Source organism: Fringilla coelebs (assembly GCF_963513975.1).
Source record: "Fringilla coelebs genome assembly, chromosome: 17".
NCBI classification, from domain to species: domain Eukaryota; kingdom Metazoa; phylum Chordata; class Aves; order Passeriformes; family Fringillidae; genus Fringilla; species Fringilla coelebs.
The window spans coordinates 3,363,410-3,389,260 of NC_140043.1; the positions used below are offsets into that span (position 1 = coordinate 3,363,410).

At 55.0% G+C, this 25,851-nt stretch overlaps 2 protein-coding genes across 4 annotated transcripts in view; one reads left to right on the forward strand and one right to left on the reverse strand.

Annotated features, from left to right (window-relative positions):
• Window positions 1-1,509: 1,509 nt before the first annotated feature.
• On the forward strand, window positions 1,510-8,328 carry TESC (tescalcin). Of its 2 annotated transcripts, none has more exons than XM_084217288.1 (8): window positions 1,510-1,625; window positions 4,807-4,876; window positions 6,203-6,283; window positions 7,105-7,244; window positions 7,349-7,410; window positions 7,497-7,604; window positions 7,966-8,046; window positions 8,224-8,328. In XM_084217288.1, exons 1-8 carry the CDS (start codon window positions 1,568-1,570, stop codon window positions 8,299-8,301), a joined length of 678 nt encoding a protein of 225 aa, XP_084073414.1. In that variant the 5' UTR covers window positions 1,510-1,567; the 3' UTR covers window positions 8,302-8,328. The 2 variants fall into 2 exon arrangements, with proteins under 2 accessions (XP_084073414.1, XP_084073415.1); XM_084217289.1 differs by having other exon boundaries at window positions 7,999-8,046.
• A 3,392-nt stretch (window positions 8,329-11,720) lies between these two features.
• Window positions 11,721-25,851, reverse strand: part of FBXW8 (F-box and WD repeat domain containing 8) — a 56,638-nt gene continuing 42,507 nt past the window's right edge. For both annotated transcript variants that reach the window (XM_084217616.1, XM_084217615.1), the window contains 4 exons: window positions 22,769-22,896; window positions 16,342-16,515; window positions 13,791-13,907; window positions 11,721-13,142 (listed from right to left, as the gene is read on the reverse strand). In XM_084217616.1, the coding sequence (XP_084073742.1) occupies window positions 12,998-13,142; window positions 13,791-13,907; window positions 16,342-16,515; window positions 22,769-22,896 (564 nt within the window). In that variant the 3' untranslated portion in view covers window positions 11,721-12,997. The remainder of the gene's footprint in view (window positions 13,143-13,790; window positions 13,908-16,341; window positions 16,516-22,768; window positions 22,897-25,851) is intronic.

The window sequence follows — 25,851 nt, forward strand, 5'->3', positions numbered from 1 at the left end:
TTCCAGGGGATGAAGGGAAAAATCCAGAATGGGGCAAGAGGAGGCTGGGAAGGGGCAGAAGCGAGGAGTACTCAGTCTGAATGGTGAGGAAAAGCCAGGGCTGGTTCCAGGCTTTGCCACTGGGTGCTGGCACTCGGGGATGTTCAGGCAGTGCCATTCCCAGGCAGTGCCATTCCCAGACACTCTCCTGGGGGCAGCAGCATCTCTGGGAAGTTTCTCCACCCTTGGAGGCTGAGCTCTGGGTGTGCTGCTGCCACGGGGCAGGCTGAGGAGCTGCTGGTGCCCTCCAGCAGCCAAGGGGCAGGGAGGGACAGCTCCTGGATCCTCTGGGAAAGCCCTTCCAACCCCTTTGGAGCCATCCTGGCACACAGGGATCCTGAGAGCAGCCTGACACAGCGAGGGCAGGCAGTGAGGCCCCTGACAAACCAGGGGAGCTTGTCTCCAATCTTCACAGGAAAACCCAGCCCCAGGAGTGTCCAGAGGAGCCAGCCCTGCCTGGGGCCAGGGAGAGCTCAGGAGGATGAGGAGGAAAGGGCTGCTCTGGGCTGGAGAAGGCTCCCTGGGATCTCCTGGTCCCTCCACCTGCTCACCAGCTGGCTCCAGGTGCTGTCCTGACCCATCCTGGGCATCTCCAGGGCTATCCCAGCTCTGAGGGCCCTCCCTGCCTCCCTGCTGGCTCTTCCCCCACGGGGGACACGGGGACTGTTGGCAGGGACAGAGTGCTGTGTGTATTTCCCACCTCCTGCCTGGAAGTGCCTGGGCTGGGCAAAATTCCACGTTGGATGGAAAACTGCTGGCCCAGGAATGAAGGATGAGGAGCGCTGAGCCCCAGGCCCCCTGAATCTGACAGCTGAGGTTGCAAGATGGGGACATCTTTCCTTTCTCCGTTTTTATTTATAAACAGGTATTTTCGGGGGCAGCTGGAGGCTGGAAATGATTTCATTCCTTTCCTGTTTATATCTGGCTTTAAACAAATAAACAACACTGACTTGCTACCTACTGCCGGTGTGCTGTGCTCTTTGAGCTGCTCCCAAACCTCTGCCTGCAATCCTGGCAGGGCTCTGCTCTTCCCTGTGCCCGTGGCAGGGTGACGTGTCCCTGCCAGTGCCAGACTGGCACCGGGAGATGGGGACAGACCCCCCGAGCTGCCGAAGCTGCCTCCTGGGGAACCCTGGGGTCATGGGGGGCCTGGGTCACCTCTGGGCGTCCCCCTTTGTCCCTGCCCGCCCAGGGGACACAGCCCGGGCAGTGCCGAGGCTGGGGCGGCCGGGGGGTGTCCGTGGGAGACCCCGGCCCCGGTCCCGCACGGGGACACCGGGGGCGGCTCCGTGCCCTTCTCGGGGGCCGCCAGCGGGGCGCACCCCGGGGCTCCCGGTGCCAGCACCGTCGCCGGGGCTGTCCCCGCTCCCCGAGGCTCCCACCCCCGCGGGCCCGGCGCTGCCTCTGGGCGGGGGCGCGCAGGGACCCGGGGCCGCCGCGCCGCCGCCGCCTCCCCGCCGCGCCCGCCCTTAAAAGCGGCGGCGGCTCCGGTGCAGCGCCCGCGGCGCCGCTCCCGGCACGGCCCGGGATGGGCTCCGCGCACTCCGTGCCCGCCGAGATGCGGGAGCTGGCGGACAGGACGGGCTGTGAGTACCGGGGACCCGCGGCCGCCGCCGCCCCAGCGCATCCCACCCCGCCCCGAGCCCCCGGCCGCGCCGCCGGAGGGGACACCGGGGTCCGGCCCCGCAGGGGACACATCCACTCACGGGGGGTGCGGGACGTGTCACCCGCGGGGGTGCAGGAGGTGCCACCCGGGAAGGGAGGGGGGGAGCACGGGAAATGTCGCCGGGGTGGCCGGGGGGCTGCGGGAGGTGACGCTCGAGCAGGGCAGGGGGTGCAGGACGTGTGGTGTGAGCCGCGGGGAGCACGCAGGGAATGTCACTCGGGAGGGTGCAGAGGTGTCACCTGGGCTGGGGGAGAGCAGGATGTGACACCGGGGGATGGAGCGGGGGAGGGGACAGGCGGTGAGAGGGGAGGGTGCAGGACTGTCACCAGAGGGTGCCAGCATGTCACCCTGGCCGTGCAGCCGCGTCCCCGCTGCCACCAGCCCCCGAGCCGGGGCGTCGAGCGGCCACACGTGCGAGCCCCAGCCGCGCCACCGGGCAGGGCACTGTCCCCGCAGGGCTGCTCTGCCCCGGAGCCGCCGGGCCGTGACACCCCGGGGCTGTTCCGCGGCTGCTTTGGGATCGAGGGGGGCAGGGACACGGCCAAGGGCTCCCCGCAGGAGCCGGGTCCGTCCTGGGAAGTGTCACCGCTCCAGGCTCGGCAGCTCCGGGCACGGGGATCGGGAACTCCCGCCTGGATCCTCCCGCTCCGGCCCTGCTGAGCCGCGGAGGAGGAGGGAGGGCTGAGGGGCATCTCTGCCCACGGCCAGAGGGGCTGTGGGGACCGACAGGGCCCGGTGACTGTCCCCAGTGCTGCTGCTGCTCCTGGGGTCGCCTCTCCTCTCCTCGCGAGGGCTGAGCCCCCCACACCCCACTGAGCCCCCCGGGGCGGATTCAGGATCTTGGGGAGCCCTCGGGGTGCCAGCCTGGCAGCCCAGGGTGGGAGGAGGATTTTGGGCAGCCTCCCGGCCCGGGCACCTGCAGCAGCATCTCGGGCTCAGGCAGCACCTGCCGTGGGAGGCTCCTCCCCGGGGCGCCGCGGATCAACGCCAGGGCAGGGTTTGCGAGGGCAACACCCAAAAACCTCATGAAAATCTCAGAGGAGGGAGGGGAGGAGGAGCCCACAACTCCAGGCCATGTCTGGGGTGACTGTCCTGTGCTCCCCGTGGTATTCACAGAGCTCCCCCTGTGCTGTGGCTGCTGCCAAAAAGGGCGTTCGCAGCCTCGCTGCTGCGCTCCGACCTCGCACAGGGCACTGCAGCCAACCTCGGTCCTGCAGGAGGGGCAGGGACAGGGCAGAGCCACCCGGAGGAGCCCCAGGATCCTTCCTTTGCCTTCTCCCCCGTGGAGGGACGCCCTGAGGGGCTGCTGGGGGCGCTTCCCCTCCCTCCCTCCCTCCCTCCGTGGGCTCCATCCCAGAGCTGCAGCAGCGTCTCCCCGGGGCGAAGTGGCTCCTCCCGGGATGCTGTGACCATCCCTGCAGCCACGCTGGTCCCACAGGAGGGCTGAGCCCCCCCTGAGCCCCCCCAGAGCCCCTGAGCCCCCCCAGAGCCCCTTTCCCTTTGCTCCAGCAGCACAAACCACACAAGGCTGGGAACAGCCAGCCCGGCTCCCTTTGGTTGAAATCCCATTTTTCCCCCTTCAGCAGAGGCTGCCGTGCTTGGACACGGGCCTGCAGCATCAGGATGCTTCTCAGGGACACGAGCAGCCTCTGCTGCCCTTGAGCCAGCCCTTCTCCCAGCAAAGCTTTTGCCTTTTCTGCAGATTTCCCCTTTTTTTTTTCTGGAAAGCAGCCGAGCTCTGCCACCTTTAGAGGCCAGAGCGATGCTGGGAGAGCTGCCCTGGGAGGAGCACCTGGGATGGGGAAAGAGGCAGGAAAAGAGGCAGGAAAAGCCTCACTCAGCCTTCCAGGGCCAGCCCCAGCACCAGCACCCAGCCCAGCTCCTTGTCCTCTTGGTGCCTGGGACGTTTTCCTGGGAGATCAAAGCTTTTTGGGCTTGGTGGCCCAGCTGCTCCCATGGTGACAGGGATGGCGTCACGGCACAGAGGCAAAGGTCACTTCTGCAGGGCCAAAATTGGAAAGCAAAGTCCAGGGAAAGTTTCCATGGGACAGCAGCAGAGCAGCAGGCAGGAGGGATGGGGGGAGGAAACATCCAGGGGGGCCTGGGCATCATCACCTGGGGCCAAGGGGGGTACAGGGGGTTTGAGGGGGATCCTGCAGAGATCCAGGCAGGCTCAGGGATCCCCTGGCCCATCCCAGAGGGGTTTCCAGGCTGTTCCAGAGGGCTCTGAAGGCCCAGCCCCGCTGATCAATGCAGCTGCTATTTCCAGGCTGTGGAGCAGCAGTGGGGAAAGCAAAGAACATCATTTAAATATCATAAAAGGCAGCGAGGGAGGCAGCTCAGCCCAGCTCTGACCCTGCTGTCTCGCTGCAATTAACCCTTTGCAACCCCTTTTATGTCTCTCCATGATGCCAGGAGGGGCTGATTTCCAGCTGCTGGGGCAGCCCCAGCCAGGGCTGCAGACCCCCCCAGCCCACAGAGACACAGCTCCAAAACTTCCCTGGCTCCTGGGAATGGCCCCTGTCAATGTTTGCACAGGAGTCAGGCTCTGGGGGGTTACAGCCTGGTTACAGCCCCTGCAGTGGCAGCAGTTTCAAAGCCAGGAGTTGATTTTGGGGTCTGCTCTGCCCTGTCTGTGTCCTTTGCTCTTCCCTGGCTGCTGCCAGGATTTCTGATCCCAGAGTTGTTCCCTGCAGCAGCCGTGGCTGTGGACATGGAGGAACCTCCAGGCAGAGCTGGGGCAGGGGGAGAGGAACTGCCTGGGCACAGCTCTGCTAACCCAAAAAAATGCCAAGCCTGTTCCAGTGGGCTGGCACCAAGGATCCTGAGCTGGGGGTGGGATCCCACTGTGCCATTCCATGCCGTGCTGGGCCAGGGAATGCCCTGCAGAGCAGGACAGGGAATAACCCAGCCCTTGGCAGCCAGCACAGGGCACAGGGACACAGAGGGACCCTGCAGGGTGGCACCCCAGGGCAATGGGGGGGGGCACAGCCGTGCCCAGGACCCTGCCCTGCTGCTGGGGGTGGGGGGACAGGCAGGGAGGGGTGTCCCGGGGGTCCCCTGGGGCTCAGCCCCTGTCACCTCTCTCCTCTCCCTGGCAGTCACCTCCGAGCAGATCGAGCACCTGCACCGGCGCTTCAAGCAGCTGAGCCAGGACCAGCTGACCATCCGGTAGGGAATGCCAGCCCCAGGGACAATGCCAGCCCCAGGGACAATGCCAGCCCCACCTAAATCCCAGCCCCAGGGACAATCCCAGCCCCAGGGACAGTGCCAGCACCACCTAAATCCCAGCCCAGGACAATGCCAGCCCCAGGGACAATGCCAGCCCCAGGGACAGTGCCAGCCACAGGGACAATGCCAGCCCCAGGGACAATGCCAGCCCCAGGGGCAATCCCAGCCCCAGGGGCAATGCCAGCCCCAGGGACAATGCCAGCCCCACCTAAATCCCAGCCCCAGGGACAATGCCAGCCCCAGGGGCAATCCCAGCCCCACCTAAATCCCAGCCCCACTTAAATCCCAGCCCCTGGGCAATCCCAGCCCCATTACAATTCCCATTCCATGGCAATCCCAGCCCTGCTGCAATCCCAGCCCTGCTGCAATTCCCATCTCATGGTAATTCCAGCCCCATTTAAATCCCAGCCCCATGGCAATTCCAGCCCCAGGGCAATTAGAGCCCCACTGCAATTCCCATCCCACTGCAATCCCAGCCCCACTTCAATCCCAGCCCCATTACAATTCCAGCCCCACTGCAATCCCAGCCCCACTGCAATTCCCATCCCGTGGCAATCCCAGCCCCACTGCCAGGGCCACTCCCAGCGTTTCCCCCTTCCCTGGGCTATCCCTGGGTGCCTGTCCCGGGCTGGGATTCTGAGTCCTTCCCTGAGCCATCCCTGAGCCAGCTCCTGCAGCGTGGCCCTGTGAATATTCCAAGGAAAAGCACACAGTAACCCACTGGCCTGGGAGCAGGGGCACTCCTGACAAGCATCTCATCACCCCCCAGCTTTAAAATCAGCTCTGGGGAGGGCAAGGGGGTTGCAGGTGCTCCTGCCTCTCTCCTGAGTGGCTGCACAGGGAATTGGGAGAGCTCCGAGCTCCCCCTGCTCCCCAGGGTTATTTCTTGGCTCGTTTGTTTTATAAATCCCAGAGATCAAAGCTCAGCACGGGCTCAGCACGAAGGTGAGGGGAGGGTGGACAGCAGGATCTCCTTGGTGAGCCCTCCCTGAGGCCTTTTTCCTGGGAAAACTCCCAAATCCGTGGCAGGTGGAGCCACGCACAGAGCCCCGGGGTCATCCCAAGAGCTTCCCCAATCCCAGTGGGACAAAATCCCTGAGCACGGACTCGGTCTCAGTCTGAACAGGATGAAAAAGGCTTTGAAATCAAAATCCCTTTATTTTTCCACGACTGCTCGGGAAGGAGGGGTTGGGTCTCCCGGGGGCTCTCGGGCTTCTCCCTCCTCCCCTCCTCCCTCACGCCCCGAGCTCTCCGTGCCTTTTGCAGCAAGGAGAACTTTGACAGCATCCCCGACCTGGAGTTCAACCCCATCCGCGGCAAGATCGTCCACGCCTTTTTTGACAAGCGGTGAGAACGCCCCGCACCCCGGGAGGGAGGGAGGATTCACCCTCTGGAAACGGGCGGGGGCTGGGCAGGGACCTTCCCTAAAGGCTGGGGCGGATCCGGGTGGGGAATGAGACATTTGGGGACAATGGAGAATGAGACATTTGGGGACAATGGAGACATTTCAGCTGAATCTGGGGCCAAACCAGCCCTGGGGCTTCACTGGGGGCCGGGGTTCCCCGTGGTCTCTGTCTCTCCGGGAGCCTCTCAGGAGCCCCGGGCAGGCGGAGAACCGGGAGATGCTCCCTGGTGCCCCGAGGGCAGCCGGGCTGGTCGCCTTGGCAGCAGGAGAGACACCAGAGACACCGGTGGGAGATGAAGGGGTGGGCTCCTAGCAGGGGTTAATCCAAGGTTTATTTCAGGAGCTCTGGGGAGCCCCCACACTTCAGGAGCTCCTGCTGAGAGCCGCGGGAGAGGTGCCAAGGTTACATTTCAAGGGAGGTGGAAACCCAGAGCAGATAACATTTACTGACCAATTAGTGACCCTAAGGGATGGGCGCTGGGAATAATGGACATTCAGGACAGGGTATGGGAGAACACTTGGGGGGGCTGACCCCTGGGCTCTGGCTGAGCACTCGATGTCCTGGACAGAAAGTTCTAGATGGAGGGGATGGGATGCTGAGTGACTGACAGAGAGCCAGGGTGGGGATTTGGGGATGATCTCAGCAAAGGAGAGGGATCGCACAGGCAGAGGGAGGGGACACAATCTGGGATAAAACATTTGAGATACAAAACCAAAACTATTACAAAGTATTCCAAAGTATAAAACCACACTGCAACGCCAGGAACCTGCGGCAGGAGTCGGACGGGCTGGCGGAGGAGATCAACTTCGAGGACTTCCTGACCATCATGTCCTACTTCAGACCCATCGAGATGAACATGGACGAGGAGCAGCTCGACCGCTTCCGCAAGGAGAAGCTGAAATGTGAGGCTGCCCCAGAGCCAGCCCGGGCTCGGGGCTGCTGGGGAGGGGCTGCCCTGACCCTGCTGTCCCCTCCTGTCCCCTCCTGTCCCCTCCTGTCCCCCCAGTCCTGTTCCACATGTACGACTCGGACCACGACGGGAAGATCACGCTGCAGGAGTACAGAAATGTAAAGTTGGGGAAGTTGGGAGCCCCCAGCCCCACTCCCATCCCCATCCCCCCGTGCCCAGGCCCAGCTGAGCCTCTGCCCTGCAGGTGGTGGAGGAGCTGCTGTCGGGGAACCCCCACCTGGAGAAGGAGTCGGCTCGGTCCATCGCCGACGGGGCCATGATGGAGGCGGCCAGCATCTGCGTGGGACAAATGGTGGGAGCCTCTGCTGGGAGCCTGCTCCTGCTCTGAGGGGCTCAGCTGGCACCCAGACGGGGCTGGGCCGTGTCCCTGCTCCCCAGGGCCCCTCCCTGTGCCACAGCAGCTTCGGCTGGAGGTGTTTTCTGCAGGCAGCAGCTCCCGGGGTGATGTTTTCTCATGAGAAAGGGATCAGCAAACAGCATCCCATAAACCCCCCCCATAAATCCTCACTGCCCGTGGGAAGGGCTGCTCCTGGCAGCTGTGGGGGTTTGGGAACCACTCTGGGGCTGGCCGTGGGGTACAGGGCAGGAACCCCTGGGAGATGTGTCCCTCAGCCCCAGGGGACATCCCCGGACCACCCCTCCCCATCACCCAGGGGCAGCTGCGATGTTTCCTCTCACCGCGGCAGGGCCCGGACCAGGTGTACGAGGGCATCACCTTCGAGGACTTCCTTAAGGTCGGTGACACGCCCGTGTCCCCGGGAGGAGGGGCTGGGGAGGGACCAGGGACCGGGATGAGCACGGCCGGGACCGGGATGGGCACGGCAGGGACCGGGATGAGCACGGCCGGGACCGGGATGGGCACGGCAGGGACCGGGGGCAGCCCTGGCCCCCTCAGCCCCGGCCCCTGGCAGATGTGGCAGGGCATCGACATCGAGACCAAGATGCACGTCCGCTTCCTCAACGTGGACACCATCGCTCACTGCTACTGAGAGGGGCAGCAGGAGGAGGAGGAGGAGAAGGAGGAGGAGGAGGAGGAGGAGGAGGAGGAAGAGCGCCCAGCAGCAGCTCCGTGTCCCGGCGCCCGGCTCTGCCCCGCCTGTGTGCCTGCTCCACGCTGGGGCTGCCCTCCAGAAACGGAGTCTGGAATCTCAAATCAGAGGCTTTTATCTGTAATAAAAGATATTTCTCTTTTTAGTCCTCGCTGAGAAACACTCCGTCCATCCATGGCTCCCTGCTGGAGCGTTTCCCGGAGCAGAAACCCTCCACAAATCCTGGCTGCCCCAGAAATCCGGGATTCAGCCTCTGCCCGGTGCTGCTGTGGGGAGGGAGCTGCCAGGGCTGATCCCAGGCCGGGGGAGGCAGGGCTGGGGATGCCGGGGGTGACAGCAGCACCCTCAGGACAGCCACGTCCCCCTCTGCGCCCTGCAGGGAAGGTGCTGGCGGCGACACAAGGAACATTCCCAGTTTAATCCCACACCAGCCCCCCCGGCGGGCGGCAGGGACGCGGGGACGTGGGCTCCTGGCAACCAGGTGGCTTCTGCCCCCTCATGTTCCCGCTGGAACAAGGCACGGGAGCCGGGGGTTGTTTACTGCCATTAATGACTGGATGGCTCCAGGCGGGTTTCTGTCGCTAAGGCAGCCTGAGCTGGGGAGGGAGGGAGGCAGGGAAAAAAGGGCAATGGCTATTTTTAGAAAAGCAGAGAAAATTTATTTGTTTTATTAAAAATAAAAAAAAAAAAAAATCAGCTTTCCCTGGTGACAGGGGCCGGCACAGCCGGCAGGTGAGGGGCTGGCAGCGATGGGTGCAGAGCCACCCGGCCCTGTGTCACCCCTCTGTCCCTCCCTGTGTCACCCCTGTGTCCCTGTGTCCCTCCCTCTGTCCCTGTGCCTCGGAGGAATCATCCCAGAGGAGCCCGGCAAGGCGGGGAGCTGGAGGCCAGCAGGAGTGAAGAGGATGGATGAGAGGATGGTTCTTATCCCCTGGGTTAATTAGCTATAACTCCCCCGGGTTGATTAGCTGTAACTCCCCGGGGTTAATTAGCTGCCCCCGATATTCCAAGCGGCGAGGAAAGCGAGGGAGGCTGGGAGATAGAGGCAGGACCCAACAGACGGGACTGCAGCGTTTTCCATTTGTGACACACAGCAATCACTTGTTTCTAAAATTTTACAAGTTTAATAGTAATCAAATGGTTATAAAAATAGCAATGTAATTAGAGTAATAAAAATTTGGGCAGTTAGGATTTAGGACAACAGGAGACAATAAAAACAAAGAGTTGCAGACAGTTCAGGTTCCTCTTTCTGGGCAAAATAAGCCCGAAAAAGGCCCCACGTTAACAGAGGATTAACCCCTAAAAGCAACAGCCTGCTGCACATTCATACACCTCACACATGATCCATAAACTCCATTCACACACAGGATTCTGTCTGGGCAGTGTCAGCTCCTTCCTCTGAATCCTGAGGCTGTTCAGGCCTGAACAAGGTGGGAAGAGCTCGATAAAAGAGCAATAAATTCTCTTTCTCTGAAAGGCTGAGGTGTCCTGTGGCTGCTATCTCAAGTGCAAGTACCTCATTCCACTCTTAAAAAAATATCTCACATATATAGTTTCTATTTTAACATTATGTTATAACCTAAACTATATTTAACACACTACTTAAGAAGATGAATCCAGCATAACTTTCTAACATAGCACATGTAATATTCATTTTAATATTTGCTAAAAGCCAATCATAAAATGTGCTTTTTTCACACCTTCGCTTGTGTTGGGAATTCCCGGTGGGAAATGGGAGAGGGGAGAGCAGGAGGGAGCCGGGCTGGGCAGGGGGAGGGAGGGAGGAGCAGGGATGGAGCATCGTGTTCCACCCAGCCAAGCCCAGCGAAGCAGGGATGGATAATCCTCCTGAAAATCACAGGGAAAGCTGGCAGAGCCCCGGGAAAGCTGGCAAGGGCAAAATCCTGCAAAGCACCAGAGCATCCATAAAGGAAAATGGTTCTGTTGTGGGGCCAGGATGTGGCACACAGAGAGCTCTTCCAGGGCGGGAACCCGAAAATTGGAGCTGCCTTAGAGCACACTGGGAAACTCCAGGGAGGATGGGAAAGGCTGGGCAGCATCAGAGAGAGGAGCTGCTGGGGATGGAGGGGGGGACTGAGAGACCCCAGAGCTGGAAATGGGAATGAGTGACCCCAGAGCTGAGTGACCCCAGAAATGAGAGACCCCAGAGTGACCCCAGAGCCAGAGAGGGAACTGAGTGACCCCAGAACTGGAAATGGGGACTGACTGACTCCAGAGTGACCCCAGAGTGACCCCAGAGTGACCCCCTTGATGCCTCAGGTTTTGGCTTTTCTATTTTTCAGATTCTGAGCTGCTTTAGTGGGTGGGTCTGGGTTTCATGTGAGGGGATGCTGAGCTCTGTGCACAGAACAGGGAGACAGAATATTCCTGCTCCAGCTGGGCACCAAGGACAAATGAGCCAAATCTCAGGCCAAGAGCAGAAACAACTTGGGCTGGAGAGAGAAAAACAAGGATGGGATTTCATAAGCTAAAGATATAACTGGAAAAATGAACTGCAAGGTGCAAATGGAGCAGAACTGATCCCAGGGAGAGACCCCGTGCCCGGCTGTGCATTTTGGGGCCATTTTGGTTTACCTTGGGTGCAGCCCTGGCTGGGCTCTGCTGCTGCCCCAGATGCATCCATGGAGGTTTTTTAATAAATCCCTGCTTTATCCTGCAGCTCTGCCCAGCTCTAGGTCAGCCTGAGCCCATCCCTTCCCCTCGGGGACCTCTCCAACAGCCTGGGTGTCCTCACCCACATGAGTCAAACACACCCCCCTGCTGTGGGGCAACCTTCCTCAATTAACGGCATTAATTAACAGGGAAAGCCCAAAGGAGCACCCGGGGGAGCTGTGATGTGCCCGTGGAGCTGCTCAGCAAGGGAACAGCAGCCCGGGCAGGTGCTGCAGAGCCATCCCAGGACAGGATATCCCTGGCACGGGACAGCCTGGCACGGGATAACCTGGCACGGGACAGCCTGGCACGGGCGGGGCAGGAGGAGAGGGAGCAGCAGAACGCGGGGCAGCGCTCCGGGAAAAGGGCACGGCACAAACTGAGCGGCTCCTCGCAGCAGCCAGAGGGAGGAGAGCAGAGCTGATCCCTGATAACGAGCAGAGATAAGGGGAAGGGAGAACAATGAGCTGGCTGGAGCAACCCCCAAAGTCATCCGTGCTACAGAAACCGGGATTTACTTGTCAGGTTTCAGCTGAAGTCCCATCCAAAGTGTGCATCCATGACACGTCCTGCTCTTCCAGGAATGGAGGGAGGGAGCTGGCTTCCCAGAAGGGTAAAGAAATAAAAAATAAAAGAGCAAAGCTTTATGAAAGATTAAATTTATTGGTCAGACAGAACGGCTTTGCCCCTTGCACTTTTTGTGTATCCATCACATGGAAAAAGGTAACTTAAAACCTAAACTGTGACATTTTGACCCCAAGCCAAAGGAGGAAAAGCAGTGAAATCCAGCTGTCTGCAGGGCTCAGTGCCTGCCCAGGGCTCAGTGCCTGCCCAGCCCCTCTCCTGCAGGTCTGGGCACATTCCTCCACCCCTCCCTCACTTCACACTGATTCCATTAACCCAAGAAAAAAGGTGTAAGTTAAAACTTAATCTCAATTTAAACAGAACGGACACAGCTTTGGTTTGCATCAGCAAGTTTACAAGGGCAGATCACAATCAAATCATTTCAAATCAGTAAAAAGATCCATGCAGGACTGGAGCTCTCGTTCCCCAAACTGGTTTTACCTGTCTGTCAGTGCTACCTGGGCTCAAGGTAGAGCCTCACTCCTCATTTCCACCTGAACAGCACCTCCTGCCCCTCAGCTGCTGCTTCCCCACAGCTTTGGGGCTCAACACCCAGGGAGGGCACTGGGGCCACCTCATCCCTCTGTTCCATCATCACTTCCCAGCTTGGGAGCAAGGAGAGCACTGAAAACCCTCCAGGGGCTGTGAAAGGACATGATCCAGCCAAGAACACACCTGACAAGCTGAGCCAGCCCTCTGTCCCAGTGAACAGGGGTCAGCTCTCCCTAAAAGGCTCAGGAAAAAAGCCCCACAGACAGATGTACACATACAATTAACAAACATCTGCTCCAGGATTTTAAAGAATTAAAAAAATAATTTCTTCTAAAATAACTTTGATGTGTGTGTGTGCCCTGCTGAGTTCCCAAGCATCCAGCCTGGCCTAGGGAACCTTCCCCTCCCTCTCTCCATCCCAGTCTCTCTCCCAGCCACTGTAACCTTTTGTGCCTGGTGTTCCCAGGCACATCCCAATGCACTCCAAGGAAAACAAGAACCAGCAGCTCAATACCAGGACAGACATTTCAAACACGTGGCTCAGCACACGCTTTTTCCAAGTCCTTGGTGATTTTTTTCCTTCTTGGGGTAGGCAAGAACTCCTCAGAGAGCTCCCATCCCTTCAGTGCTCACCCTGCAGTGCTCCCTTTCCCTCCTGAGCCTCTGCACTCCCCCAGGCTGGACCTCTGGCCATGTCCAGAGTGACACACTGCAGCAGGGCGCTCCAGGGCAGCCCTGCCCTGCTTGGCTTCACATCCCAGGGCTTTCTGCAGCCCAGCCCAGCTCTTGGGTGCTTGTCCCACGGGGATTTAGCCGTGCCCTGGCTGGCCCAGAGCCGGGGAGGGCTCTAGATGCTGTCGTAGGGCACGGCCAGGCCGATGTTGTAGCTGTAACCGGACACCTCGTCGTAGGAGGAGCGGCAGATGGGGAGGACGCTGTCCACGGCCAGCTGGTCCACGGAGAAATCGTAGGAATAAATCACCCCTCGGTACCTGTGTGCAAAACAAGCAGGAATCTCACCTCAGTGGGAGAGCACACAGATCTCAGGAAGCACTATAAAAACCATGTGAATGGAAAGAGGAGATGCTGCAGGAGCTGGATAAAACCCCCATCCTCTGTGCTGAGCCCTCTGAACAGGGAAAGCTCCCTCCTGCCTCCCCCCAGGAACCCTCCCGGGCTGGTGAATCATTCCCCCAGCCCTGCAGAGACGTGACTGTCATCTGCTGAAACATCTCCGGGCCCTCCAGCACGGGGGAAGATAAATACATTGGTATTTGATAGTTCAATTAGCACTAACAGCCATTTGAGATGCAAATACCAAAACCTGCAGCTTAAATGCCAGTAGTTTTCCTTTAGGAGGAGACAGCATTACTAATACTTCGAGCATGGAGAGGGCAGCATTCCCTGCCTGGCTTCAGTGGACTTTATGTTCCCCTGCTGAGGAAAAAAAAAAGCTTTTTTTTTTGTGCTCAAGCAAATCAAGAGCCAATTCATTGCTTGTTTTATAAACCTTACCCTTAAACTTGTTTTAATTTTATTTTTTTGCTGCTATACCCCCTCTGTAAGCGCTCTGGGTGATGACTCAGGTGCTCAGGGTGCTATTTAAGAAGAAAGCACATTGCTGAGGGCTGGTTTCTCACTTTCGGTGCAGGCTGGGGTCGTCCTCGGTGATGCTGGAGCCTCGGGGGTTCTTCTCCTCGGGGATGTTGGCAGTGATCAGGCTGTGAGAATCGAACCACACGTGGCGCACGGGATGTCTGCAACACAACCAGGGCACGGCGTGAGCGGCCACCCGCGCCGGGCCCCCAAAATCCGAGTGCTGGGCAAGGACCGGCTTTGGAACGAACCCAGGGACTGAAATCAGCGCCGGGGAACCTGCATCCCGGCTCCTCCAGCCTGGAGCACATCCCACATCTTCTATCCCCATCTAGTGGGCTCTGCCCAGAACACACGAGGAGGCCAGGAAATGCTGCTGGAAAGCAGAGCAGCGGCAGGGAGGGAGGGATGGAGGGATGGATGTGGGCTGGGCCGGTCGCCCTAAGGACTGCAGCAGTCCCGGGAAGGGCAGGATGCCTCCCAAAAAAAGGGGAAGGACACCCCTCACACCCTGCACTGAGCTGGTTTAGAAATGCACGGTAAGGCACAATCTGAGAGCCATGGAGTGGGGAGGGACCCCCAGGGATCATTGATCCAGCCCCTGTCCCTGCCCAGACCCTCACCAATCCCACCCTGGGCATCCCTGGCAGCGCTGGCCAAAGGCTCCTGGAGCTCTGGCAGCCTCGGGGCCGTGCCCATTCCCTGGGCAGCCTGGGCAGTGCCGGCACCCTCTGGGGGAAGAACCTTGCCCTGAGCTCAGCCTGAGCTGCCCTGACCCAGCTCCAGCCGTGCCCTGGGAGCTGTCCCTGTCCCAGAGCAGAGATGGAGCTGTCCCTGTCCCAGAGATGGAGCTGTCCCTGTCCCTGTCCCTGTCCCAGAGCAGAGATGGAGCTGTCCCTGTCCCTCGGGAGGAGCTGCAGCCCCTGGTGAGCTCTGAGCTCAGGCTCCTCTGCTCCAGCTGAACAATCCCAGCGCCCTCAGCTGCTCCTCCAGACCCTTCCCCATGCCCATGTCCCTGCTCTGGACACTCAGGTCAGGTCCTCACTCCTTTCCCTCCCTGGTGAATACTGAGCCCAAACCCACTTTGTGTTCAAGCAGGAGCCACTGTTCTCCTCAGCTGAGCATGGCTCATCTCCACACCCCAAATGTGTCTCCTGTCACCTCCCTCAGCTCCTGCTCCTGTTTTCCATTCCTGGCAGGGGGCCACAGGCAGGGATAACAGCACACACCTTATCTAGGCAAGCCTTTTAATTGAAGTGATCCCTTCTGATTGCTCTATAGATTAAACACTGTTTTCTACCTGTTTAATCTAATGGTTTCACTAGGAGCACATCCCTGAGCTCAGCCCTGCCCTGCTCCTGGAGCAGCACTAATGAACATGCCAAGGAGACAATCAATGGAATATTGTCCTTAATGCATCAGCCACATCACAACAGGCTTTATCATCCCCAGGGTCAACACACAAAGTGATACCTGCTATTAATCAATGACATCTCCAGCTTGAACTTCCCTGGCTGTAAATACCTCATCTAGCTCCTCTTTGGGGAAGATGCATTAAAACTAATAAAGAAAAAAACGAAATCAGGATTTATCTGTTCATTTTATGGATATCACTCAGCTAAACCCTTGAGGCTTTATCCAAACAAAGCCTGGGAATTGTGCTTTGATCAGGAAATTTCACTTAGCTGTACAAAGTGTCAGCTCCAGGATGCTGATCTCTGCTTGTACTTTCAGTACTGTGCTCAGTACAAACTGATATTTCAATATTTAAATGAGTTTAAATGCTTTGATCCTGACCATTAAGGGAATGTGTGGATGAGGTGAAGAGAAGCACAGGGGTTGTGATGGATGCACTGGATGGGGACAGCCAGAACCAGCTCCTCTCCAAACAGCCAGTCCAGCATGTCAAACCCAAGGTTCCACAACTAAATAGAGGTTGGGGATGGGGCAGGGAGAAGTCACTGATGGAACTTCATGGAAAAACCAGGGAGAACAACCTCCCTGCTCCCCAACACCAACTGCAACACTCAGCTAATGAGTAAAAAGGGCATCACAGTGATGCCTCAGGTTTTAGCTTTTATATTTTTCAGACTCTGTGCAGATTTGGTGTGTAGTTCTGAGTTTTCATGTTAGGGGATGCTGAGCTCTCTGCACAGAGCAGGGAGACAAAACAACTCCTTTTGCAGCTGGGCACCAAGGACAAATGATCCAAATCTCAGCCCAGGAGCACAAACCCTGTGGGCTGGAGAGAGAAAAACAAGAAGGATGGGACTGCATGGGGTAAAGCTGGGATGGGACAATGAACTCCAAAATGCAAATGGAGCAGAACTGATCCCAGGGAGAGACCCTGTGGGCAGTCAGGGATTTTGTGACCATTTTGGTCCATCTTGGGTGCAGCCCTGGCTGGGCTCTGGTGCTGCCCAAGGTGGATCCATGGAGGAGACCCTTTGAATAAATCCCTATTTAGCTCTGTCTGGTCTCTGCTCTAGGCCAGCCTTCACAAGGCACCTACAGGGAGGAGACAACCCATCCCCAAACCCCACAGAACTCCCCCAGAACTCTCTCAGTGCCACACCTCCTCCCAGCCCCGCTCACCTGGCGTGCATCTCCCAGAGCTTGGTGGCCATGCGCTGGTCCCAGACGCAGAGCAGCCCCTCCTCCCCTCCGCTGACCACCTTCCACTCGTCCATCTGCACGGCACACACGCCCAGCTGGTGCCCCTGCACGCAGCACACGGCCTGGCCCTGCCGCAGGTCGAACACCCTCACCCTGGGGACAGGCACAAACGAGGCACAAATGACCGTGGGATTGGCCATTAAGGAAAAACAATTCACATGGAACCAGTCAAACATTCAGCTGTTGGTAAACAGTGTCCAAGCCACATTCCAAAGCAGCCAAACACAAGAGCAGCAATCAGATAATTATTGTTTTCATTCCTCTCTGAGGATTCTCCTAGTCCCAGGAGAAAATCCTGGGCAAAGAGGACTTTTCAGAAAATAAAATGTCATGGTGACAGTGGTGTCCCTCAGGGCTCTGTGCTGGGGCCAGCTCTGTTCAGTATTTTTGCTGACCACATGGAGGAGGGGATCGAGTCTTTCATTAGTAAATCTGCAGATGACACTGAGCTGGGAGCGTGTGTCCATCTGTTGGAAGGTAGGAGGGCTCTGCAGGGAGACCTGGAATGGTTGGTAAGGTGAAGTTTAACAAGTGCAAGCACCCAGTCCTGCACTTTGGCCACAATAACCCCCTGCAATGCCAGGAGCTGGGGACAGTGTGGCTGGACAGTGCCCAGGCACAAAGGGACCTGGGGGTGCTGGTGACAGCCAGCTGGACACGAGCCAGCAGTGTGCCCTGGTGGCCAAAAAGGCCAATGGCTCCTGGCCTGTGCCAGGAATGGTGTGGCCAGCAGGAGCAGGGAGGTCATTCTGCCCCTGTATTTGGCACTGGTGAGGGCACACCCTGAGTGCTGTGTCCAGTTCTGGCCACTCAGGTTGGGAAGGGTTGAGATGCTCAAGCACCAGAGGAGGCAACGAGGCTGGAGAGGGGCTGGGAACACAAACCCTGAGAGGAAGCCCTGAGGGAGCTGGGGATGCTCAGCCTGCAGAAAAGGAGACTCAGGGGTGCCCTCATCATTCTCTCTGACTCCCTGAAAGGTGGCTGTGCTCATCTGGGGCTGGGCTCTTTCTCCAGGAACTGACAGAACCAGAGGACACAGCCTCGAGCTGCACCGAGGGAAATACAGGTTGGATACTAGGAAAAAGTTTTTAATGGAAAGAGTGATAAAGTTCTGGAATGGCTGCCCAGGGATGTGGTGGAATCCCCATCCCTGGGGGTGTTTAACAAAGCCTGGATGTGGCTCTGGGGGCCAGGGTTTAGGTGAGGTGTTGGGGCTGGGTTGGACTGGATGATCTTGGAGGTCTCTTCCAACCTGGTCATTCTGTGAATTCTGGGAATATTTATTACAGTGCTGGACACACGGGGAGTTACCTCCCAAAGCCATGTGCAAAGAGTCTCAAACTCTTGCTCTCTATTTATCCAAAAAGGTTTTACCTATTCAGATGGTTCCCAGGATGGTTTCTACATAAACATCAGCTCTTGCCTGTCAGCACTGAGTCAGAGATGACTGCAGTAGGATCAGATGGCAAAGTGGCAAAAAGCCTCCTTTATTTCATCCTCTCTCCTTTTATAACTTAGTTTGCTCCAGGGGGACCTGATTGGTCATTTAATCAATACATTTCACATGACTGGCTAATTAACAAGACACCCATTTGCAAACAATCTTATGAGTAAAACAGAAAAACTGATTATTAGAAAAACACCACCTGCAGGTTGTTTTAATATTTGGCTATCATTTTTCATCTCCAGCTCCCTAAAGCTTCTCAGGCTGATTCTGGGAAAGCTCATCCAGCTTCTCTCTGACCAGGCTGTCACATCCACACTCACCTCTTATTATAATTAGCTGAGTGTCCATTATGGCTGTGCAATTGTCCTCTTTAATTGGGTCAGTGGACTCCTGGAGAGGAAGTAAAACCTCTTCCTCATGCTAAACTCTTCACCTGTGTCAAGCTGGCAGAGCTCCTTGGCCTGCTGGTCACAGTCCAAACCTCCTCTCAATCTCAGAAGCCAGTGGTATCTCTGCTTTCTGCACTCTTACAATACTCCATGTATCACCTGTTAGTCCCAACCTTGTTTCAGTTATTCAATTAATTAATTTCCTTGTTAAGCTCCATATGATCTTTGCTAACTACATTTCTAACTTAGAAATTCATTTAAGCTCTTAGTTAAAATATATCTATTTTTCACTATCTTAGGTCTTGACTCAGAGAGAGAACTCTGGACATGCAGAGCCCGTGGGTTCTCCTGGAAGGGGCTGACAGCTGCCAGGGAGAGTCACCTGGAGAAGAGGTGCCAAGAGTCCCTTAAAGGAATTCTATCAAGGTTGTTGACATGGAAACTGAAAAGAAGAAAAGATAAACGAGGGGACATGGAGTTGGAGGTGGCTGAAAACAGCAGTGGAGACCACTCTGTGCCAGTGAGCACTGTGTGGATTTGTTGTGGCCAATTAATAAATATAAACTTTCTGAGAAGGTCTAACAGACAGCATGGTGTTGGAATAAGCAGAGAGAAGCCTTCTGAAATGCATGGTGTCCTTCTCTGGGTTGTGACTGTCCCAACAGTGAAAGGTTCTGACAGCACAAGGATTTGGGGTTATGGAAACACATCTGGGACAGCAGCAGTGCCACTGCTGCTCCACAGCTGGAAAACCAGTGAGGCACATCCTCCTCACCACTGAATTTTCACTCTGACTTCTGTGATCAAAGATCATTTTCAGGCAGATTTCTCCCACCACACAGGACCTCTCTGAGTTTCTGCAGGTTTTAGGACCTAAAGAGGGCTCTGGGGTCTCAGCACAGGAGGGACCTGGAGCTGCTGGAGAGAGTCCAGAGGAGGCACCAGAGATGCTCCAAGGGCTGGAGCCAGGCTGGGAGAGCTGGGGGTGCTCACCTGGAGAGGAGAAGGCTCCAGGGAGAGCTCAGAGCCCCTTGCAGGGCCTGAAGGGGCTCCAGGAGAGCTGGAGAGGGACTGGGGACAAGGGATGGAGGGACAGGACACAGGGAATGGCTTCCACTGCCAGAGGCAGGGCTGGATGGGAGATTGGGAATGAGGAATTGTTCCCTGGCAGGGTGGGCAGGCCCTGGCACAGGGTGCCCAGAGCAGCTGGGGCTGCCCCTGGATCCCTGGCAGTGCCCAGGGCCAGGCTGGACATTGGGGCTGGGAGCAGCCTGGGACAGTGGAAGGTGTTCCTGCATGGCAGGGGTGACACTGGATGGGCTTTGAGGTCGCTCCCCAACAATTCCATGATTCTATGAGTTATGATATAAAATAAAAGTGAAATTTGGAGAAAGCTCCTCTCTCTGTGTCTCCCAAATCATCAGCAATGCCATGAGGCATGACACACCCATTTTGGACACACTGCTAACCCATCCCACCCTGGTACATGCCCACATCCACTAAGGACCAGGGGTGATATCATTATCAGGATCAAGGAAAGGATTATTGTTGCAAAGATTCCAGAGGAGATTTTATGTGTGGCAATTCAGAAAAGACAGGGAATTACAGGGTTCATACCCTTGAATTAGTCACCAATATTCACAGCAAGCACCCAGCAACCAGGATCTGCTTTACTTCAAAAATGCAACTGACTGTGGCCAATTTTTAGGTACATTTGGTTTTTGGACATTACTGACCACCCAGACAAAGCATTTTGAAGAGAAAGAAATTGAAGACTCAGTCAGAAGCAGAACTACAGACAAAGACCTTAGGATTGCCACAAGGCCACAATACCAGCTAGAAGTAATGGTGTTAAGTTTTAAACCCATCTCATATGACAAAGGAGTGTGGGATTTGATCCTTATTTATCAAAATTAAGAGATAAAGCAAAGTACATGAATAAACAAAAAATGCAGCAAATGAAAACAGAAGGAAAAGGGAAACACTGATCTCAGGTTTGAGAAGAAGCCAGAGCAAGTTCCTCCCAGCTGATGGCCATCAGGAACAAACCCATCAGGTACACATTAATCCCAGAAAAAGCCAAAACACACTTGTTCCAACACATTAACTGTACTTCGTTCCATACCCCTGCTATGATCCTAATGGTGCTGCAAGTCCTTCCTCTCCCCTTCTCCAGCAGAGATTGCATCATCTGATTTCACAAATAACACATTTCAGGGACTGAGAGACAAGGCAGCAGAGCAGGCCAGAGCTCCAGCAGAGCAGCATCCATCTGACAAGGAGGAGAACGCGCCGAGAACGCTCTGTGTGCGACAGCCACAGCATGAGGGGCAAGGATTCCTCAGTGCCCAGCTCCAGCAGAGAGCAGCTCTGGCTCCAGCCTGGGACAGGATGGGGTGTTTGGAAGGGCTCACTCCTGGAGCTCTCCCCATTCTCCTGTGTGTGTTCTCCCAGCAAGCAAAGCTGCTGCTGTTTGGAAAGCACAGCTGGGATCTGAGCGAGCCCTGCTCATCCCGTGAGGAAGCACCCAGCTTTCAGGCAGGTGAAAATGCCTCTCCCATGCTGGCCCACCCCTGGGAGAGCCAGAGGCACACTTGGCTGCTCAGATGTGCCCTAAGGAAGAAAAGGAAGGATGTTTTGCCAATGCCACGTGCTGCTGTAAGGCAGAGCTGGCCCAGCACGTCCTGCCCGGACAGCTGGGCTCAGCGGGAGCGCTCCGGACTCAGCCCAGCTCCAGGGAGGTGTTCTGGAGGCCAGGCCTGGCCCCTCCTGTCACACTGCCTTGGGATGAGCTCCTGGCCTTCAGGAGAGCCTGGGACACGTTTGGATGCACACCTTTGTGGGTTTGCCATATGTTTGCTTTCCCAAGGCTCCTCTCCAGCCCAGCTCCCAGCAAGGCGAAGCAGGATCAGCACACGCTCCCTGCTAGGAGAGGAGGCGTCTTGCCAGAGCAAAGCACAGCTCAGGAATCAAATCAATCCCTGCTTCAGCAGCAAGTTCAGATGGAAAGAGAGATTTTACAGGTCCTACCAAAACCATTTTGTGAGTATTAATTTTCAAAATCATGGTTTTGAGTAAAAGAAGGGCAGATTCAGGTGAAATTGGGAAATGGCTGTATTTAATTCAAGCAGTAACTGCTCCCTCCGGCCAGCAGCAGCCTGAGCTCCCATGGCAAGGTCCCTGCTTCATAAACTCACTCCATAATGTGGCCATGGAGATTCCAGTCTCATTCCTGTGGATGCCCAGCACCTTCCTGCAGTACCACAGGAGGATGTGACTTCTGAGATGCTCTGCTCCTGTTCCCTGGATGCCAAACTCATCTTCCCAACTGTTCATCCCTAACTCCTTGCTGTTCTAGTGACATCCAACCCCCTGAACTCAGCCAGTGCTAAAGCTGGAAACATCTAAAGCTTTCTGGAGGGGAAGGACACAGACCCACTCTGCTATAAAGGGGAGGGATACCAACTCCAGCTCCTCTCCTGTCGACTTGCAGGAGATCAAAACTGGAGGCAACTTTACTGGGGTGCTTTGGAAAATCAATTATCTGCTTTTAGAGGGAAAAAACCTCCCAGGGATTCAATTCCACTTGTCAAACTTCAGCTATTTCCTTTATCCTCCTTGCTGAGAAAGTGTGAGGCTTGCTCACACTCCCTATTCTCCAGGAAGGAAAAAAAAAAAAGCTGTTTGACAAAATAATCATTTTTGCAAGCTGCTGCACTGGCGGGACAGAGGTCTGGGATTTGGCAGAGGGAAGTGCCCGCCTTCCAATCTGATCCCAGCACCAGAGCAGAGCACCACCTGCAGCCTGGTGCCCAGTGTGGAAAGGAGGAGGGAAGGAAGCAGGAGCCATTAGAGACTGGCTCCTGGCCATCCCACATCTCCTTTGGTGCACTGGATCAGACCCCACAAACGACTCGCCAAAAAAAGGAAATCTAAAAATTGGACTCAAAGGGTCTTTTTAAGCACTTTAATCCTTTTGCACTGCCTGTTCCCAGAGAGGCCATTCCTGGCAGCAGACACTGAGCTGGGAAAATCCTACTCCCCAAGCCAAGGAGTTAAAGAGAAAGCTGCTAATCAGCTAAATAGAAGCTGGAATCTGTTCATATGAAAGTCTCTTTTTTCCTCTGTCACCTGAGGGACATCACAGTGTTCCCAAATACACTTTTGACATCATTTGGCAGCAGGGCCCATCTCATCCTCCATGATTCATCCCTTAGGTTATTTTTTTAATATCAGAAAGTGAGCTTTTAAATGCCAAACTCATTTTGCGGGTGGCGGTGGGGAAGTGGAAGGGATTCCAAGTGGTCTCGCTGGGCTGTGCACCAACTGCCTCCACCAAATGGCTCAGAAAGCTCCTCTTCCCATGGAGCTTCCCAGACAAAGCACACTGACAGCCACATCCAACTATTACCTAATAGTTTGTTCCTCAACTTCATGGAAACACGAGAGGAGAAAGCAATTCCAGCAGGGCCAGATGTAGGACAGGGAGCTGGAGACGGGGATCACTCACCTTCTGTCCTTGTTGCCTGCCACCAGCATGTTGGGGGGGCTGCTGTGGAGGTTGACACATGAGAAGTCACCCATGGAGTTGCCCACCTTGGTCACACACTGGTTTGTTTCCAGGTTGTAAAGGAGGATCTGGCAGAGAGGGAATAAAACAACACATCAATTCAGCGGGAGCACCACGACGAGGTTGTGCTGCCCCACAAAGCAGAGCTGGGACCACCTGAGGTGTTCTGCAGGACTTGTTTCTTGATGTGTAAAACAGAAGCAAGAGACAGATCTACTCCTGTGAAGAAAGGCAATGACACCCTCAGAAATCAGGAATTCAGGTTTCCCAGTGGGATCCAGCAACAAGCAGGGATGCACCCCCAGAACGGCCAGGAAAACCACACAGGTGACATCTTTGGGTTGACAGGAAAAGCAAAGGGTTTCCTCATCAATTTTAGTCTTTGAGAGAGCAGTAAAAGCAAACAGCACCAGCCCTGAGCAGGTTTGGACAGATGGACAGTGAGAGGCAGATCCAGTCAAGTGCAGCAGGAACTGCAGGGCAGAGCTGAGCACTGCTGAGAGCCTGGGTGGCCTCACACACACACACAGAAATGTCACATCTGAAGTGGCAGCTCAGATGGGAAAGGCAGGAAAACAACTCTGATTTCAGGCAGCATCTGAGATGATTCAAGCAGAGCCTGGATGAGAAGCACGAGTTGTTCCCCGTCCGTTCCCACTCCTCTCCTCCATCAGTTTAATCACGTTTGCTGTCCTTCCTGTGGGGCCAGATCTGATCTGTCTGCTTGGGCCTTTCAATTTAGGAGAACAAATATTTTTAGAAACAGAAAAACGCACTGGTCAAAGCCCAGTGGAGCTCAGTGCTGCACCTGGCCTTATATAACTTCATAAACATGATTCAATTTCATGGTATTGCTCGCTGAAATGAAAAGAAACCTTGTGACCATGAGAAGAGTTAATGGTATTGAAAACATCAGAAAAACCCCACAGCTTCCATGGCAACATCAGCATGGCCATGTCAACATCACCATCAATACTCTTTACTTCTAATTTGCTGATTATAGCCACGTGCAGCTCAATAAATATTGCACTATCTGGATGGATTATTTCAACATTTGCCAGAACAGCAGCACTGATGCTGCCTGGCCTTTGATTTCCTATCTGTGCCATTTCAGAGATCTGAAAGGTGAATTAAGAGAGCAGGAGAGGATCATTCTGTGATGGAGGCCTCTGGGCAACCAAAGTGAAGCTTTAAAGATCTCAAGGCACAGGGCAAAGAGAGACAGAGAATTTGCAGGTTTCCTCCACCTGCCATTCTCCCAGGCAAATTCAGCTCCCTATTAGGATCAACACATCCAACTTCCTTAGGTGTTCCTAAGATTTATAATCTCCCAATTAATTCTTTGGGAAGCTGTCTCAAAAAACATGGCATTTTTCATCCTTAAGACCCAAAAAAACCAAAGCAAGGATGACTTTTGTTAGAAAACTTAGGACAAAAAGTTAAATTTAAATAAAAATTAATTTAAACTTCCACCCCAAGGAAAAAGCTGCTACAAACTGCATGGCAAAGTTAGTGTTTGAGGTAAAAACCAGTTTACAGCCTGTTCTCACTTCAGCCCAGCTCCCAGCTGCTCAGTAACCAAACCCACAGATAATGATGTTCTGGCAAAGGCACCTCGAAGGGTTCTCAGTGCAAAGGAAATTAATATCTGTGCCTGGCAACCCAAACTTCTCCTTGGAAAGTTTGGAACAAAAGACAAAGACAAGAAACTGCTGAATTCAGCTTAAGAAAGAACTGACAGGGTCAGGAGCAATGCATTCCAGCTCCCAGTTGGGCCCTCCCCAGCTGGATGTTAAAACTCCAGAGGGGAGAGGGCCAAAAGCTGCTTTCTTAAAAGTCCCCTGGGGCTGATACTTGCAGTGAACATCCATAAACTATTAATTTATCTAAATGGCCAGAGCTCCCCTCTCTGCTATAAACATAGGATACATACTTGAACATCCAGCCATGGCCTTGAAAGGCTGGAATGAAAAATTGCACTGAAAGATTCCCGTGCAATGTTTTCCATGTTATATTTGCTCTGCCTGCAGGCCCATGGCAAAGCTCACAGGTAACAGCAGCTGGAAAAAAAAACCAACTTATTTCTCCTCACATAACTTGAGGGTGGCCAGCAATTTAAAGTGTTTGCATCTAAGAATCTGTAAAAAAAATAAGGGTTCATACCCACAAAAATGGAAGAAAAGCTTGTATCCTCTTCTTCTACCCCCTTCAATTCCTCCTCATGCCCATCTCTATTCTTTTAAAAAATTGTTTATTTTAACCATCAATCTTATTATTGATTTAAATTTATTTTAAATTTTATCATGCACAAATGTCCTTCTAACCAATTAGTCCCATCATTGAAAGAGTCTCTGTGATTTTCAGTATCCAAGTTTTTCCCATCTCAAAATTCAACCTATCTTGAGCAGTTTCATGACCTGCAAATGAATTTCAAACCCTTATCCTGACCAAGTGATAAGTAAAGAAGCTAAAAGCACTCAGAATGCTTAAGTCTGAATAATAATTTCCTGGAGACAGGGATTTAAAAGCACACTGATGACAATTCTGAAGTTGCTGGAACACCTCTGATGAGCCCTCCTGTAATATCCCAAGGCAAGAAGGATTTTCCTTACAAAGGCCAAGGAGAGAGAATGGAAATACCTGGTCAATAGGGACTTGAAATAAGGGCCTGTGTGTTAAAGGGCAGATAAAGCATAAGATCTCTGGGAGGTTTATAATCCTGTAATGCACACTGCAAAGAGATTACCCTTTTAAAGGTATTTATAATCCTATAATGGACACCCAAGCCCAGTGACCTAATAGGTACCGAACTGGGGGAAGTGAACCAAGAGCATTTGGGTGTGAAATGAAGAACCCTGGGATAACACACTAATGAGCAGCCCTGGCCCCACTGGGACCTCAGGGAGGAAAAGCATTAAAGACCCCGTGCAGGCAGCACTGGGATCCAACGCCCCAAATAAAAAGTGTCACCTATTAACATTGGCCAAATGAAGAGTCCAAGCTGTTGGCCAAGAGCCAGGCAA